The sequence below is a fragment of the Myotis myotis genome, unplaced genomic scaffold (assembly GCF_014108235.1).
Source record: "Myotis myotis isolate mMyoMyo1 unplaced genomic scaffold, mMyoMyo1.p scaffold_m19_p_67, whole genome shotgun sequence".
In the NCBI taxonomy this organism is placed as follows: domain Eukaryota; kingdom Metazoa; phylum Chordata; class Mammalia; order Chiroptera; family Vespertilionidae; genus Myotis; species Myotis myotis.
In genome coordinates, this window is record NW_023416376.1 from 117,317 (window position 1) to 134,881 (window position 17,565).

Here is a 17,565-nt window from a genome sequence, read left to right on the forward strand (position 1 = left end):
TCTCACATCGATGTGTCTCTCTGTCTCTCCCTCTCCCTTCCACTCTCTCTAAAAATCAACGGGAAAATAGCCTCAGGTGAGGATTAACCGTAAAAAAAAAAAGCCAAATGGAGCCATCCTATATGATAAAAGCCTAATATGCTAAGTGCCTGGTCGTCCAGTTGTCCGTTCAACCAATCAAAATGTAATATGCTAATGATATGCTAAGGGCGCTCAACTGCTTGCTGTGACGAGCACTGACCACCGGGGGGCAGACAGTCGACCAGTCACTATGACGCGCACTGAGCACCAGGGGGCCGACACTCAATGCAGGAGCTGCCCCCTGGTGGTCAGTGCGCTCCCACAGGGGGAGTGACGCTCAGCCAGAAGCCGGGCTCACGCTGGTGATCACAGCGGCGGTGGCAGGAGCCTCTCCCGCCTCTGTGGCAGTCGCACATCCCCCGAGGGCTCCTGGACTGCGAGAGGGTGCAGAACGGACTGAGGGACTCCCCACCCCGCCCCAAGTACGTGAATTTCGTGCACCAGGCCTCTAGTCTATAATAATAAAAGGGTAATATGCTAATTAGACCGAAAGTCCATCTGGGCGGCATTCCGGACGAAGACGGGACGGAGCAAAGCCTGGGTCCCGGGTGCCTGGGGGTGGCAGCCGGAGGGAAGCAGTCCAGGTTCCAGGTGCCAGAGGGAAGCCAGTGCCGGCGGCCGGGGGAAGGAAGGCCTACTCTTGCATAAATTTTTGTGCATCGGGCCTCGAGTTTCTGATAAGCTGAATGTGTCGGGGGTACTGGGGCGGGGGGGGGGGGGAGCGAGGCGGGGCTGCAGCCCACGGCGGAGGGGCTGCAGAGGCAGGGAGAGGACAGAGGCAGGCAGAGTGGGGACGGCTCCACTAACAAACAGTTTCCACTCACCCCGTCTCTGACCTAGGGCAGCCAGGACCCCACCACAGCCCTTCGGCGGCTCGGAACATGGTGGGTGACCAGCAGCGGGGGGCCGCTGAGGGAGCGAGGGAAGGAGGAGGCAGGGAGGTGGGGAGGCAGGGAGACAGGGAACCTGATTGGCCCTGATTGCCGGCCAGGCCTAGGGACCCCACCTGTGCACGAATTTCATGCACCGGGCCTCTAGCTCAGAATTAATGTTAAACGTTGAGGTTTCTCTCCATGGAAGTCAGAGCTCTCCTGGAGCGTCCCCCGCAGGTGCAGGGCTGCGGGGTCTCCAGGCGTCTGCGGTGTGGCCACGGCAAAGCTCCCTCCGCCTCCCTCCTCCCTGTGGCCAGCGGGTGCCGCCCGCTCGGTAATGGTGGGTGTGTTTTGCCAGAAAACTCACATATTTGTTGGGAGGCCAGAGGGATTTTTAAAAAATATATTTTTTGATTGATTTCAGAGAAAAAGGGAGAGGGAGAGAGAGAGAGAGAGAGAGAGAGAGAAACATCCATGATGAGAGAGGATCATGGATCGGCTGCCTCCTGCACGCCCCACACTGAGGATCGAGCCCGCAACCTGGGCATGTACCCTTGGCTGGAATCGAACCCGGGACCCTTCAGTCCGCAGGCTGTCGCTCTATCCATTGAGCCACACCAGCCAGGGCTGGACAATCAGGTGTTTAAAGACGGTCAGGGTGTCTCCTGGCCACAGGCCACGTGCCCTCCCATGGCGAGCGGCCACACTTACCTCGTACGGGGCACTGGATGGTCACGTTTGCCCCCAGGGCCGCCCTCACGGTGCCTCCGACCACGACGGAGAGCGGGCCAGGCTCCCGTCCGGTGACGTTCCTTCCCCTGACCAAGATGACGGGCGCCTCTTCATTCAAAGGCAACAGGAAACCATGTTAGTTCAGGCTTTTTTAAAAAATATATTTTATTGATTTCAGAGAGGAAGGGAGAGGGAGAGAAACATCCATGATGAGAGAGAATCATGGACCGGCCACCTCCTGCACGCCCCCCACTGGGGATGGAGCCCGCCACCCGGGCCTGTGCCCTGACCAGGAATCGAACCCTGACCTCCTGGTTCCTAGGTCGACGCTAACCACGGAGCCACGCCGGCCGGGCTGGGTTCGGGCTCTGGCTCTTGGGTAAACCGTGCGCATTGGGCCCACTGTGCCGTGCTCTCTGAGAGCCGGGGACGGGTCCCTGCTGGCTCGGTACCCTCGTGGCAGGGAAACGCACAGCTGGTGGGGCGGGGGGGGGTGCTCAGAGGACAGACAGACGGACGGACGGATGGACAGATGGGTGGACACAGTCAAAGAGATATCGACAAGGCTGCACGACCACGGCCATCGCTGGGCCATGGGAGCACCGGGGTGGTAAAACCAAGTCCCTCTCGGTACATTTGACGAAGGAAGGAATTCAGGAGAGAAGGCCTGGCGTGGATGATGTCTGTGGGCGAGTAGGACCAGCACCAGGCCCCGGCTCACGGCTCAGTGGATAGAGCGTCGGCCTGTGGACCAAAGGGGCCCGGGTTCGATTCCAGTCGAGAGCACAGGCCCGGGTTGCAGGCTTGATCCCTGGTAGGGGGCGTGCAGGAGGCGGCCGGTCCATGATTCTCATCATCGATGTTTCTCTCTCTCCCTCTCCCTGACTCTCTGACATCCATAAAACTATATTAAAACAACAAATAAACAAAACCCAGCCCCAGGCGACCCAGGCGCCACCGCGGGGCATTACCTGCAAACAGCACGGGCGAGCTCGCCGCGTCGGAGCCGAGCCGGTTGGCCACGGAGCACCCGTACAGCCCCTGCTCGCCCCTCGTGGGGTTCCGTATCTGCAGCTCCCCCGCTCCGGACAGGACGATCCTGGGGGACAGAGAGAAGGGGGCGGGAGTCATGTGACCCGTCGCAGGGCCCTGGGACCACAGCCGGTCACACAGAGAGAAGAGACGGCATCACCGCAGACACCGGCGGGCAGGGATCCCTCCCCAGAGACGACCCCGGCGAGCCTCCTGCCAACGGGCAGAGCGTGGCACAGGCCAGAGAGGGCGGACAAGACCTTCCTCCCGCCTGAAACGCGTGGAGATGGCAGACAGCACTGCATCAATGTTCCTCTCTCTCTCCCCCTCCCTTTCTCTCTGAGCTTCCCCATCCCATCTCCTATCCCACTCGCCAGGAGACGAAGATTTTCAGGATGGACTCGATGCTGCAAATGCTACATTTTTTGAAAAGACAGACCAACCCGGCTGGGTTGCTCAGTGGGTAGCGCGTCGGCCCACGGACAGAAGGGTCCCGGGTTCGGTTCGGGTCAAGGGCACGGACCTCAGATGCAGGCTCCTCCCCAGCCCGGGCCCTGGTGGGGGCGTGTGCAGGACGCAACCCATCGATGTGTCTCTCTCACCCCGATGTTTCTCTCTGTCTCTCCCTCTCTCCTCCTCTCTCCCTAACAATCAATGGAAAAATATCCTCGGGTGACGATTAACAAAATACATATGTGTGTGTGTGTGTATTTATTGATAGATTTCAGAGAGGACGGGAGAGGGAGATAGAAACATCCATGATGAGGGAGAATCATGGACCGGCTGCCTCCTGCACGCCCCCCACTGGGGATCGAGCCCGCGACCCGGGCCTGTGCCCTGACCGGGAATCGAACCCTGACCTCCTGGCTCCTAGGCCGATGCTCAACCCCTGAGCCACGCCCACCAGCCTCTTCCTTCTTTTTCTAACTAACATCTCTGCACGAGGCCAAGTTTTCTCCAGGAGCTTCAATTCCAACAGCATATCCCAACAGATTGGATGCAGAAGCGCATGGGAGGATCCAGATGCATTTTATTAATCTAGACAGGAATTTGCAAGATGTGAAATGATGCCACTGTTACTAGTAAATTTTTGGAAAACATACGTTTTTTAAAAATGATGTTATTTATGCGAACATGTTATGGGCTGGTTACTGTTATTTCTAAATGCATTAATCAACAGATGTTTTAAATGCTTCTTGTTTTTTTTTCTTTCTTTTGTTGCTGTTGTTGCTAATCCTCACCCGAGGATATTTTTCCATTGATTTTTTAAAAATATATTTTATTGATTTTTTTACAGAGGAAGGGAGAGGGATAGAGAGTTAGAAACATCAATGAGAGAGAAGCATCGATCAGCTGCCTCCTGCACACCCCCCACTGGGGATGTGCCCGCAACCGAGGTACACGCCCTTGACCGGAATCGAACCCGGGACCCTTCAGTCCGCAGGCCGATGCTCTATCCACTGAGCCACACCAGCCAGCGAGTCCCATTGATTTTTATAGAGAGTGGAAGGGAGAGGAGAGACAGAGAGAGAGAGAAACCTTGATGTGAGAGAGACACATCGATTAGTTGCCTCCCATGCAACATCCTAACCAGGACTGGGTGTTGAGCCCGCAACCGAGGTACGTGCCCTTGCCTGGAATCGAACCCAGGACCCTTCAGTCCGCCTGTGGACGCTCTATTCACTGAGCCAAACCGACCAGGGCTAAATGTTTCTTGGTTTTAATTTCCAATGTGGTAATCAGCAATAGATACAATTCAAATTCACAAAACTCCTTACTAAAGGGCTAGTCAATTACTGAAAGATTTGAGAACTGCTAAGCTAGCTGATCTGGGAGGTTTATTCCACTTCTGAAATGTCATTTCACGCCAGGGCAAAAAAAATTATTTTTTAATCCGCTTTTATTGATTTTTAGAGAGGACGGGAGAAGAGAGAGAGATAGAGACATCAATGATGAGAGAGAATCATTGATTGGCTGCCTCCTGTACGCCCCCTACTGGGGATGGAGCCCACAGTCTGGGCCTGTGCCCTGACCAGGAATGGAACCAACGACCTCTTGGTTCACGGGTTAATACTTAACCAGTGAGCCACACAGGCCGGGATTCAATGCAAATTTTAAAAAAGCGAAATGTCTACCGTCTTTCTTTTAATTAAACATGTTTATCTTTTCCTTAGTATCCTATATAATAAAAGCCTAATATGCTAAGTGTCCAGTCATCTGGTCGGCCATTCAACCAATCAAAGCATAATATGCTAATGATATGCTAAGGCCGCTCAACCACTTGCTATGACGTGCACTGACCACCAGGGGGCAGACGCTCCAACCGGTAGGTGAGCTTGCTGCTGGGGTCTGGCCGATCAGGACTGAGTGAGACGGGCCGGACACGCCCTGGAGCCCTCCCGGATGGCCAACCTCTTGCGTCCCTCCCCAGCCCCAATCATGCACCAGTGGGGTCCCTCAACCTACCCTGTACCCTCTCGCAATCCGGGCTGAGGGAGCCCCCCCCCCATCCTGAGTGCATGAATTTCACGCACTGGGCCTCTAGTGTTATTATAAAAAACTGAATTTTCTCTTGTTTTCCTGTGATAGATCACAGATGCGGGTTCATGCACAAAAGACGTGATAAAAATAAAACTTGTGATTTTAACATGCCTCAAGGTCTGCAAAAACAATATAGCATCTGCTGTTTTGTTTGTGTCTCTTTACCAGTCCCCGGAGAAAGATCAGGTGCCGCTTGAGTTCTTGAATGCAAATGTTCTGTTTTAAAATACGTTTTTAGAGAGAGAGGAAGCGAGAGGAAGAGAGAGAGAAACATCGATGGCTGCCTCTTGCACGCCCCCTACTGGGGATCGAACCTGCAACCTGGGCATGACCGGCAATGGAACCAGCGACCTCTTGGTTCATGGGTTGATACTCAACCACTGAGCCACACAGGCCGGGATTCAATGCAAATTTTAAAAAAGCGAAATGTCTACCGTCTTACGTGTGCAAATAGCAAGATTTAGAGACAGTAAAGGATGCAGAAGGAATGAATATTTCTGCTACTCCCGGTTGTTTCACGGAAAGTGAATGAACTGTGATACCGTTACACTCACAATCACAATCCTATATAGTAAAAGCCTAATATGCTAAGTGTCCGACCGTTCATTCGACCGTTCGACCGCTCGCTATGACGTGCACTGACCACCAGGGGCAGATGCTCCGACCGGTAGGTTAGCTTGCTGCTGGGGTCTGGCCGATCGGGACTGGGCGAGAGGGGCCAGACTCACCCTGGAGCCTACCTCCCACAATCCCGCCTCAGCTAGCCAATCTCCCGTGGTCCCTCCCCAGCCTCTAAAACATTTCTTCTAATTAATTTCCTTTCAATGTGCATGAATCCGTGCACTGGGACTCTAGTACAAAAGAATATGACTTAATATTTTGTTTTGAATGACTCAAGAAAACTTTGGACTGCATTATCTCCTAGTTTTGGGTTTTATGATGTAAAAAAACTGCACAATATAGAAACGATTTCAGAGGCCCAATCTTCCTGCCAAGGCAATTTATTTCTGTGACTAGAGGCCCAGTGCACGAATTCGTGCATGGGTCGGGTCTGGCCAGCCTGCCCTGATTGGGGCGATTGGGCCGGGCCTGCTGGTGTAGGGGACATGGGTGGTTGGCCGGCCAGGTTAGGGGTTGGCTGATCAGGAGCATGGTCATCTTGGAGGAGGGCCTGCGGGAAGTTGGTGGGCTGGCCCTGCCCACTGGTCGAACTCCAGTCGAACTCCCAGGACCATTTGCATATTACCCTTTTATTATATAGGACTAGAGGCCTGGTGCACAAAATTCATGCATGGGGGTGGTCCCTCAGCCTGGCCTGCACCCTCTCCAATCTGGGAACCCCTCAGGGGATGTCCGACTGCCAGTTTAGGCCCGATCCGGGCCTAAACCGGCAGTCGGACATCCCTCTTGCAATCCAGGGCTGCTGGCTCTTAAACACTCACCTGCCTGCCTGCCTGATGCCCCAAACTGCACCCCTGCCTGCCTGATCACCCCTAACCACCTCTACCTGCCTGTCTGACATCCCTAAACACATTTGCCTGCTGGCCTGGTTGCCCCTAACTGCCCTCCCCTGCCGGCCTGGTCGCCCCTAAACACCCTCCCCTGCCGGCCTGGTCGCCCCTAACTGCCTTCCCCTGCTGGCCTGAAATCAGTAAAAATATATTTTAAGACAACCAACAAGCCCTACCTAGTTTGGCTCAGTGGATAGAGCGTCAGCCTGCGGACTGAAGGGTCCCGGGTTCGATTCTGGTCAAAGGCACATGCCGGGTTGTGGGCTCCATCCCCAGTGGGGGGCGTGCAGGAGGCAGCCAATCCAGGATTCTCTCTCAGCGTGGATGTGTGTCTCTCTCTCCCTCTTCCTTCCTCTCTGACATCAATAAAAATACATTTAAAAACACACACACACAGGAAGCACACAGGCCTCGCGGAAGGAAGCAGCGGGTCCCCCCACTCACCTTTCCGACGGCTGCAGCGGCACCCCGTCCTTGGTCCACGCGTAGGCGGCCTCGCCAGGGCCGACCAGCTGGCACAGCAGGTGGACGGCCGCCGTCCTGTTGGTGACGTACACCGCGCTCCCGATCGTGGCACGGACGGTCGCATTGAATGACACCGACGCCGGCTGCCGCGGCCTCACCAGCTCCGGTCCCTTCGGTGGGACCGTCAGCCCGCCCGCGTGTCTCCCCCTCAGGCCTTGGGGCGCACGCCCCCCGGGGTCCCCGCTCCCCGGAGCCCGGGCAGGCGCCTCCTCCGGGCTGGCCCTCCAGGGGCGCGCGGCCACCAGCTGGTAGATGACCTGGGACGCCAGGTCGTCGCTCACCTGCCCGGCCTCCATCATCCGGCTCAGGTTCCGGATCAGCTCGTCGAACCGGGCCGTGTCCATGCTGGAGGCGCCCTGCCGGACGGCGGCTTCAAACTGCTCGCCTTGCAGCTCCCAGGACCCGGGGGGGCCTGCGTGGCCGGGGTGGCAGGGCCCCAGCAGGGCGCGGAGGGCCTGGCCCTCGTCCCCATCCAGCTCATTGCGGTCCTGCCACATCTGCCTCATGGCCTGCCAGGTGGCCCCCACAGTGTCAGCTCGGCCCTGGCCCGTGGCCGGGGGTCCCCGGGAGCGCTCCCCGGGGGCCGGGGGCGCGATGAGCCGGTTGTCGGTGCCGATGAGCTTGAGGACCAAGGTCTCCCGGGCAGGGCCGGCCACGCAGCCGTACACACCGCCGTCGGGGGCGGCCAGGCCGTGGATCTTCAGGGACCCCGACTTGGTGACGCCCCAGTGCTCAGAGGGCTGCAGGCAGCGGCCGTCCTTCTCCCACTGGATCAGGGCCTTCTGGAAGCGGCGCACCGGGCACCGGATCAGCACCGACGTGTTGGGCAGCAGGTAGGCCCTGCCGCCCACCGTCAGGTGGACACGCTTCTCCTCCCGGGTCTGGATGTACACGCGCGGGACGGCCAGGATCTGGGGACCCTGCTCCCGGGGCGTTGGCTGCGTCTCTGCTTTCCTCTCTGTGGGGAAAACAAAGAAACAAGCGCCCCCCCAGCTGGTGTGGCTCAGTGGATAGAGCGTCGGCCTGCGGATGGAAGGGTCCCAGGTTTGATTCCCGGTCAAGGGCACAGGCCCGGGTTGCGGGCTCCATCCCCAGTGTGGGGCGTGCAGGAGGCAGCCGGTCCGTGATTCTCTCTCATCATGGATGTTTCTATCTCTCTCTCCCTCTCCCTTCCTCTCTGACATCAATCAATCTATACTAATAAAAGGGTAGTATGCTAATTAGACCAGGCATCTTTTGGACGTCCTTCCAGACAAAGCCATGGTGGTGGGGGCCGAGGCAGAGGCAGTTAGGGACGATCAGGTCGGCAGGGGAGGGCAGTTAGGGGCAACCAGGCTGGCAGGGGAGCAGTTAGGGGGATTAGGCTGGCATGCAGAGTGGTTAGGGGCAATCAGGCAGACAGGCAGAGAGGTTAGGGGTCGATCAGGCAGGCAGGCAGGCAGAGAGGTTAGGGATCGATCAGGCAGGCAGGCAGAGAGGTTAGGGATCGATCAGGCAGGACCGGATAGGAGAGAGTGCAGGCCGGGCTGAGGGATCCCCCTGTCTGTGCACGAATTTCATGCACCGGGCCTCTAATAATAATAATAATAATAATAATAATAATAATAATAATAATAAAAAATACCAACAAACATCTCAGGAATAAAAGTTTTCAACAGCAATATTTCAAGGCTGACACGATCCAACAAATGTATATTTTTTCCTCTTTGAAAACACCAGAAGCCCAGCTGGTGAGGCTCAGCAGTTGAGTGTTGACCTAGGAACCAGGAGGTCAGGGTTCGATTCCCGGTCAGGGCACAGGCCCGGGTTGTGGGCTCGATCCCCAGTGTGGGGCGTGCAGGAGGCAGCCGGTCCATGATTCTCTCTCATCATGGATATTTCTCTCTCTTCCTCTCTCCCTCTCCCTTCCTCTCTGAAATCAATAAAACACAGAACAAAGCACACAGAAAACCACCTGAGAATTAAAACCTGAATAACGAACGGTAGACACTCGTAGATGAGAGTAAATTGCACAACTATCTTGGGCCTTGAGCAGCAAAGAATGCAACTTCCAATGCAATGCGTGAAAACGTGTTATTTTGCAAAGCCCCGGTTTGGGGAGGCATGGGCTTCCACGGAAATGTTTAAAAGCCAACGCACCAATCAGGATGGGTTCCTGGGAGTGGGATACAGATCACAGCACGGGTGGACTGGGTGACTTTTTTAAATTTTTATTTCCCATTCTAACCTTTTTTAAAAAATTGATTGCAGAGAAGAAGGGAGACGGGGAGAGAGAGAGAAACATCCATGATGAGAGAGAATCACGGATCGGCTGCCTCCTGCACGCCCCCCACTGGGGATCGAGCCCGCAACCCAGGCCTGTGCCCTGACCGGGAATCGAACCCTGTCCTCCTGGTTCATAGGCTCAACCCTCCACCCCTTAGCCACGTGGGCCGGGCAGACATATTAGTCATTTTCCTTCTTTTTTCCACCTTAAGGCTTATCGTCTTCCTCGGTCCCCGCCAGCTGCACAGTCATGTATGATGTCATCTCGGACCACATGGCACGCCCCCCTGACCGCGCCGTCTCCCCACATGTTATTCTGTTATTTTAGCGGGAGCCGCCGGCGTGGCTTTCATTCCTCCCTGCTCTCGGGCAGCCTGTGGTCTGGCCACGGGGCTGTAAAACCACCCACAGCTCACGAAAACGAGACGACGCAGCTCGGAGCGCGACGGCCTGTCAGACGGTCCTGAATTCCAGGATCCCGGGGCACCGTGCGTCTGGGGATCACAAATTCTCGGAAGCGCAAGACTTCGAAAATGTGTTTTCAAACAATTCCCAGGGGCACCGCTGCCCCCCCCCCGCCCCCCAAAAAGGCCCCATTCATGTCGTCCATGAATCAGCAGGGAGAGGAGGCTGGGAGCCTGGGCTTAGCGATCAGACAGACTGTGGTTAGCGGGCCCGGGGGCCAACGGGCAGCTAGGGCCTGGTCAGGTCTCAGACCGTCTCCAAATCTTGGATTCCTCGTCTCTAAACAAGGACTATATCTGCCTCCAAATAAATGAGTTGGTGCTCAAAAGGAACTCCACTTAATGAGTGCCCAGTAAGTGCTTTAGTTTTTAAAAATATATATTTTTGTTGGTTTCAGACAAGAAGGGAGAGGGAGAGGGAGAGAGAAACAGCCGTGATGAGAGAGAATCATGCATCGGCTGCCTCCTGCCCACCCCATGCTGGGGATGGAGCCCGAAATCTGGGCATGTGCCCATGACCGGGAATCGAACCGTGACCTCCTGGTTCATAGGTCGATGCCCAACCACTGAGCCAGGCCGGCGGAACAATGCTATTACTTTTTTAAAGGTTGTTATTGTGTTTCTTGCTTTGTTTTGCAAGTTGTTGGTGAACTTAAGAAAATAAATTAAATATATATATATATATATATATATATATATATATATATATATATATATATATATATATTTCCCCTAGCTGTATTAAAATAACAGTTAACTGCCAGGCCGGTGTGGTTCCGTGGTTGAGCGTCAACCTATGAACCAGGAGGTCAAAGTGTGATTCCCGGTCAGGGCACAGGCCTGGGTTGCGGGCTCCATCCCCAGTGGGGGGCGTGCAGGAGGCAGCCGATCCATGGTTCTCTCTCATCATTGATATTTCTCTCTCTCCCCCCTTCCTCTTAAAAAAATAATACATATATTTAAAAAAAAATTAACAGTTTCGGATTTCTTTTTTCTTGCCATAAGCGCAGTAAAGTGCCTGAAATCATTAATGCCACTTTCCAGGTGAATAATGAAAGGTGGTGAAATATAAACCTGGCCCCCTCCCTACCTCCTTCCTGCACATGTGCTGCCCTATTTTCACGTGCTGTAGGGACAGCCCACAATTCCTTTCTCGTCACCCTCATGCATCAAACATACATGTGCACGTGTAACACGTATGCTCTCGTGTATCCTGAAAATGCAATAATTGGATACTTAAAAAAATGCTTATCTCATCTGGCCGGCGTAGGATGTAATTTCTTTAAAAGAGAGACCTAAAATACATTTGTCCTGTGGGCAGCTAGTCCTTAAGCTGCTTACAACAATTCTAACTTCTGATGGGCTCGCTTGACCTACAGATTAGAAATACCCCATCGAGCCCTGGCTGGGTATGTCAGTGGTTAGAGCGCCGGCCTACTACACCAAGGTTGTAGGTTCGATTCCCGGTCAGGGCACATACAAGGAGCTACCAATGAATGCATAAATTAGTGGAACAATAGCTCTAGCTAGTGTGGCTCGGTGGATAGAGCGTCGGTCTGGGGACTGAAGAGTCCTGGGTTTGATTCCTGGTCAGGGCACATGCCCGGGTTGTGGGCTCGATCCCCAGTGCGGGGCGTGCAGGAGGCAGCCGATCCCTGATTCTCTCTCATCATGGATGTCTCTCCCTCTCTCTCCCTCTCCCTTCCTCTTCCTCTCTGACATCAATATGTATTTTTTAAAAAGTGGAAGAACAAATCAAGGTCTCTCTCTCTCCTTCCCTCTCCTGTCCCCCTCCCTCCCTTCCTCTCAATGAAAGTCAGTTGCTATTTGGATGATAGGAAGCCATTGGAACAAGACGCACAGGTGTCCACATACTTACTGCTGCAGGCCGGCATCTGGCAGGACCGCACGAGAGGGGGCCCCGGAAGCTCCCCGCACAGGGCCTCGCTGACGGGGACCCGCCGGCCCTTGGCCGTCAGCCTCTGGCACACCTGCTTCCTCCGCTGGGTCCCCACACCACAGCTGACGGAGCACTGCGGGGGGAACGGGGCGACAGCGTGAACGGAGCCTGCGCAGCAGACGGCGGGCCAGAGGGGACTGCGGGCACGGGAGCGTCGACGCATGGCCGTTCCCTAGCGCCATCGTTTTTAAATAGACATATATATGCATATCTATACTAATAAAAGGGTAATGTGCTAATTAGACCAGACGTCTTCCGGACGTCCTTCCGGACAAAAGCCACAGTGGCAGGGGCCAAGGCAGAGGCAGTTAGGGGTGATCAGGCCTGCAGGGGAGAGCGGTTAGGGGAGATCAGGCAGGCTGGCAGGTGAGTGGTTAGGAGCCAGCAGTCCCGGATTGCAAGAGGGATGTCCGACTGCCGGTTTAGGCCCGATCCCTGTGGGACATCTCCCGAGGGGTCCTGGGTTGGAGAGGGTGCAGGTTGGGCTAAGGGACCACCCCTCTGTGCATGAATTTTGTGCACCGGGCCTCTAGTCTATATATATTTTTTAATATATTTTTATTGATTTCAGAGAGGAAGGGGGATGGTGAGAGGGAAAAACACCAATGATAAGAATCATTGATTGGCTGCCTCCTGCATGTCCCTTACTGGGGATTGAGCCGGCAACCCAGACATGTGCCCTTGACCAGAATCGAACCCGGGACCCTTCCATCTGCAGGCTGACGCTCTATCCACTGAGCCAAACCGACTAGGGCTTAAAATATATTTTTATTGATTTCAGAGTGGAAGGGAGAGAGAGAGAGAAACATCCATGATGAGAGAGAATCATGGATCAGCCGCCTCCTGCATGCCCCCCACTGGGGATCGAACCCGCAACCCGGGCCTGTGCCCTGACCGGGAATCGAACCGTGACCTCCTGGGTCCTAGGTCGGTGCTCAACCACTGAGCCACACCAGCCGGCCGGGCCGCCATTGCCTTTTAAGACATGGAGAGTTTCCCTGTCTTTTCTCCTCTCTCCTGCCCTCCGTTCTTTCTCTCCCAGACAGTCATTAATTTCCTGTAATTCATTGTCGGGTTATGTCTCTCTTGTAACATCTCTTGTAATTGATGTCTAATATGTTTAAGCTATTTGTCTATATAGTAAGGTGACTGCTTTAAAAAAAATTAAAATGACCAAGAATTTCCCGGCCGGTGTGGCTCAGTGGTTGTGCATGCTCCTATGAACCAGGAGGTCAGGGTTCGATTCCCGGTCAGGGCACAGGCCTGGGTTGCAGGCTTGATCCCCAGTGTGGGGCGTGCAGGAGGCAGCCAATCAATGATTCTCTCTCATCATGGATGTTTCCCTCTCCCTTCCTCTCTGAAATCAATAAAAACATATTTCAAAAAATGGTAAGAATTAAAGACACACAAGTATATAAAAGGAAAGTTTTTTTTTTTTTAAAAATCATTCAAACTGCTATACATAAAACATCGTTAATATGGAATGCTCATTGTGCAAGTTGATATTTGATAATCATTGTGTGTACCTGCCAGTTAAAGTTTTAATGACCGCTATGGGAAATCTTCCATGAGGCACATGGGCAGTTTTATTAGGAAAAAAATTAAAGTGAAATTCAATTAAAAGAGTGGCTGAGCCCTGGCTGGTTCTGTTCAGTGGTTAGAACATCGGCCCGAGGACCAAGGGTCATGGGTTCAATTCCCAGTCAGGGCACAGGCCCGGATTGCAGACTTGATCCCCAGTGTGGGGCGTGCAGGAGGCAGCCGATCCGTGATTCTCTCTCATCATGGATGTTTCTCTCTCTCCCTTCCTCTCCCTTCCTCTCTGAAATAAATAAAAATATCTGTAATAATAAAAGCACAATATGCTAATTAGACCAGACATCTTCTGGACGTCCTTCCGGATGACCCTCCGGACGAAACCTGGGCTGCGAGGGAAGCCTGGGTCCCGGGTTTCTGCTGGCAGCTGGGGGAAGAAAGGCCTACTCTTGCACAAATTTCGTGCACCGGGCCTCTAGTCTATGTATAAAAGCCCAATATACGCCGAAACCGGTTTGGCTCAGTGAATAGAGCATCGACCTGCGGACTGAAAGGTCCCAGGTTCGATTCCTGTCAAGGGCATGTACCTGGGTTGCGGGCATATCCCCAGTGGGAGATGTGCAGGAGGCAGCTGATCAATGTTTCTCTCTCATCGATGTTTCTAACTCTCTATCTCTCTCCCTTCCTCTCTGTAAAAAATCAATAAAATATATTTTAAAAAAAAAATAAAAGCCCAATATACTAATTGTCCCTTTGACTGTTCGACCATTCGACCAGTCGCTATGATGCACACTGACCACCAGGGGGCAGACGCTCCCACCAGTAGGTTAGCTTGCTGCTGGGGTCCGGCCGATTGGGACTGGGTGAGAGGGGCTGGAGCACACCCCTCCCCGGCCCCGATGGTGCAACAGTGGGGTCCCTCAGCCTGGCCTGCGCCCTCTTGCAACCTGGGACCCCTCGGGGGATGCTGGAGAGCCGATTTCGGCCCAGCCGAGGGACCCACCGGTGCACGAATCCGTGCACCGGGCCTCTAGCGTTTTAATAAAACAAAGCAGGGCCCGCGAAGCCGGGAAGGGCCCTCACCTGGGACCAGTCGCCCACGGAGAGCTGCGGAGGGCAGTCGGTCCTGGCGCAGGACTTACGGGACGAGGCCTTGGGGCCGTGGCACAGTTCATCGGAGAGCGTCAGGAAGCTGCCGTCGGTCAGCAGCTGCCGGCAGGTGACCCTCCGGTGCTGGGTGCCCCCGCCGCATGTCCTGGGACACTGAGGGGACGGAGGAGGGGCGTCGGGGCCGGGCTCACCCCCAGGAGCCTGGCGGGGGCCGGGGGGTGGGGGTGCGTACAGGCTGCCTACCGGCTGCCAGTCGTCAATGTGCCAGCCGGGAGGGCAGTCGAACTGATTGCAGGCCTGCAGGGCGTGGGGCTTGTCGTCGCCACACTCGGCGGCCGGGACGGGCGTCTCCCCGGGGTGCAGGCAGTACACGTCCCGCGTCTGGATGCCCACGCCGCAGGTCGCGGAGCAGGGCCCCCAGGAGCCCGTGTGCCACCTGGAGAAGCAGCGAGAGGTTGGACGGTGCCACGAGACCGCGTGCAACGTGAAAGGCGGACGATCTCAGGTCCTCAGATCCCGCGCAGACGTCACACCCAAGCACAGCCTTTCCAGCGATAGTTGCAGCTCAGGTGCAAAAAGGTGAGGTTTATTTTTTAAAATATATATATTCGTATTGATTTCAGAGAGGAAGGGAGAGGGAGAGAGAGAGAAACATCCATGATGAGAGAGAATCACGGACCGGCTGCCTCCTGCACGCCCCCCACTGGGGATCGAGCCCACAACCTGGGCCTGTGCCCCGACCAGGAATCGAACCTGGGACCCTTCAGTCCGCAGCTGACTATCCACTGAGCTAAACCGGCCAGGGCATGGGTGAGGTTTAAAGGCAAGAAATGGCCCAGGCAATGTGGCTCAGTGGTTGAGCATCGACCTATGAACCAGGAGGTCAGGGTTCGAGTCCCGGTCAGGGCACAGGCCCGGGTTGTGGGCTCGATCCCCAGTGTGGGGCGTGCAGGAGGCGGCCGGTCCGTGATCCTCTCTCATCATGTCTCTCTCTCTCTCTCTCTCTTCCCCTCTGACATCAATAAAAATATACTTAATTTAAAAACAGAATAAGACATGCCCAGCTGGTGTTGCTCAGTGGTTGAGCGCCAACCCATGAACGAGTAGGTCACGCATTCAACTCCCGGTCAGGGCACAGGCCCGGGTTGCGGGCTCGATCCCAGTGGGGGGCATGTTTCTCTCTCCCCCCTCTAGTCTCTCTTAAAAAAAAAAAAATCAATGGAAAAAAAGTAGCCTCACTCCTTGGGTAGGAATAAGAAAAAAACAACAAAAAAACAGCCCTGGCCAGTTTGGCTCAGTGGATAGAGCATCGGCCTACGGACTGAAGGGTCCCAGGTTCGATTCCGGCCAAGGGCACATGCCAGATTGCGGGCTCCATCCCCAGCCTGGGGCGTGGAGGAGGCAGCCGGTCTGTGATTCTCTCTCATCATGGATGTTTCTCTCTCTCTCCCTCTTCCTTCCTCTCTGAAATCAATAAAGAAATATATTTAAAAATATACATATATTTAAAAAATGAATCTGGCGGCAGCATAGCTTGAGCGGAGGAGGGAGAGCTGGGAGCAGGCCGGGAGGCCAGCCGTGGGCGGACCCCATGGCTCCGCGCGCAGGCCCGCGTCCCGGGAGCAGGAGACGGGACGTACCGCGGCGGGCAGGGCTCCGTGTTGCAGGCCTGGCTCATGGCGGGCGGGCGGTGCAGCGCGTCGCACAGCGAGTCGTTGACCGTCTGCCCGGTCTGGACGTGTAGACACACCGCGATGGCCTCTTGGTGGCCTGGAGGGTGGAGAGAGACAAAAGTGCAAGTGATTGTTTTTAAGTCTTTTATATTTTTTAAAAAAATTATTTTTAATTGATTTCAGAGAGGAAGGGAGAGGGAGAGAGAGTTAGGGTTCGATTCCCGGTCAGGGCACAGGCCCAGCTTGTGGGTTCGATCCCCAGTGGGGGGCGTGCAGGAGGCAGCCGGCCCATGATTCTCTCTCATCACTGATCTCTCTCTCTCTCTCTCTCTCTCTCTCCCTTCCTCTCTGAAATGAACATTTTCTCCATATCCCTGCACAGGTGCTAACTTGGATGCATAACCTTCATTAAAGTCCTCATATGGTCTGAGCTCCTCCTCATTCACTATCACTGTAATTAGCAATACGTCTCCTTCCGTGGTTCTCAACCTTCTGGCCCTTTAATACGGCTCCTCCTGTGGGGACCCACCCATAACATTATTTCCGTGGCCACTTCATCGCTGTCATGTCGCTCCTGTGATGAATCGTCACGTAAATACCTGATAGGCAGGGTGGTCTTAGGCGACCCCTGTGCAAGGGTCGTTCGACCGCCAAAGGGGTCGCGACCCGCAGGCTGAGAACGCCTGGTCTACTTGCTATACCTCCCGTGGGGAAAGGGCTTTCAAACGGATGATTCGAGGCCACCGTCTCCTTGTGAGGTCAAACGAGCAGGGTCACTATCTCCATGGTGGTCCTCTAACAGGAAGCGCATGGCCCTGGCTGGTGTGGCTCAGTGGACAGCGCGTTGGCCCTCAGACCAAAGGGTCCCGGGTTTGATTCCAGCCAAGGGCATGTACCTCCATTGCAGGCTCGATCCCTGGCCCTGGTCGGGGCGCGTGTCTCTCTCACATCCGTGTTTCTCTCTCTCTCTCTCCCTCTCCCCTCTCCCTTCCGCTCTCTCTAAAAATCAATGGAAAAATAATCCTGGGGCGAGGATTAACAAACTAAAACAACATAAAAACAAAAAGCAAGCCGGCCCGTGTGGCTCAGTGGTTGAGCATCAACCTAGGAACCAGGAGGTCAGGGTTTGATTCCCGGTCAGGGCACAGGCCCGGGTGGCCGGCTCCATCCCCAGTGGGGGGCACACAGGAGGCGGCCGATCCATGATTCTCTCTCATCATGGATGTTTCTCTCTCTCCCTTCCTCTCTGAGATCAATAAAAAC

The 17,565-nt window shown here is 54.8% G+C and overlaps 1 protein-coding gene across 4 annotated transcripts in view; it reads right to left on the reverse strand.

The window, feature by feature from the left end:
- Nucleotides 1-17,565, reverse strand: part of ADAMTSL3 (ADAMTS like 3) — a 111,758-nt gene that overhangs the window by 10,516 nt on the left and 83,677 nt on the right. For 2 of the 4 annotated variants that reach the window (XM_036315930.1, XM_036315929.1), the window contains exons 17-24: nt 16,270-16,399; nt 14,873-15,065; nt 14,603-14,782; nt 11,903-12,056; nt 7,576-8,252; nt 7,214-7,309; nt 2,657-2,784; nt 1,665-1,793 (exon numbers count right to left, since the gene is read on the reverse strand). In XM_036315930.1, the coding sequence (XP_036171823.1) occupies nt 1,665-1,793; nt 2,657-2,784; nt 7,214-7,309; nt 7,576-8,252; nt 11,903-12,056; nt 14,603-14,782; nt 14,873-15,065; nt 16,270-16,399 (1,687 nt within the window). Of the gene's footprint in view, nt 1-1,664; nt 1,794-2,656; nt 2,785-7,213; nt 8,253-11,902; nt 12,057-14,602; nt 14,783-14,872; nt 15,066-16,269; nt 16,400-17,565 lie in introns of all 4 variants that reach the window. The other 2 variants (XM_036315928.1, XM_036315927.1) reach the window with 1 other exon arrangement.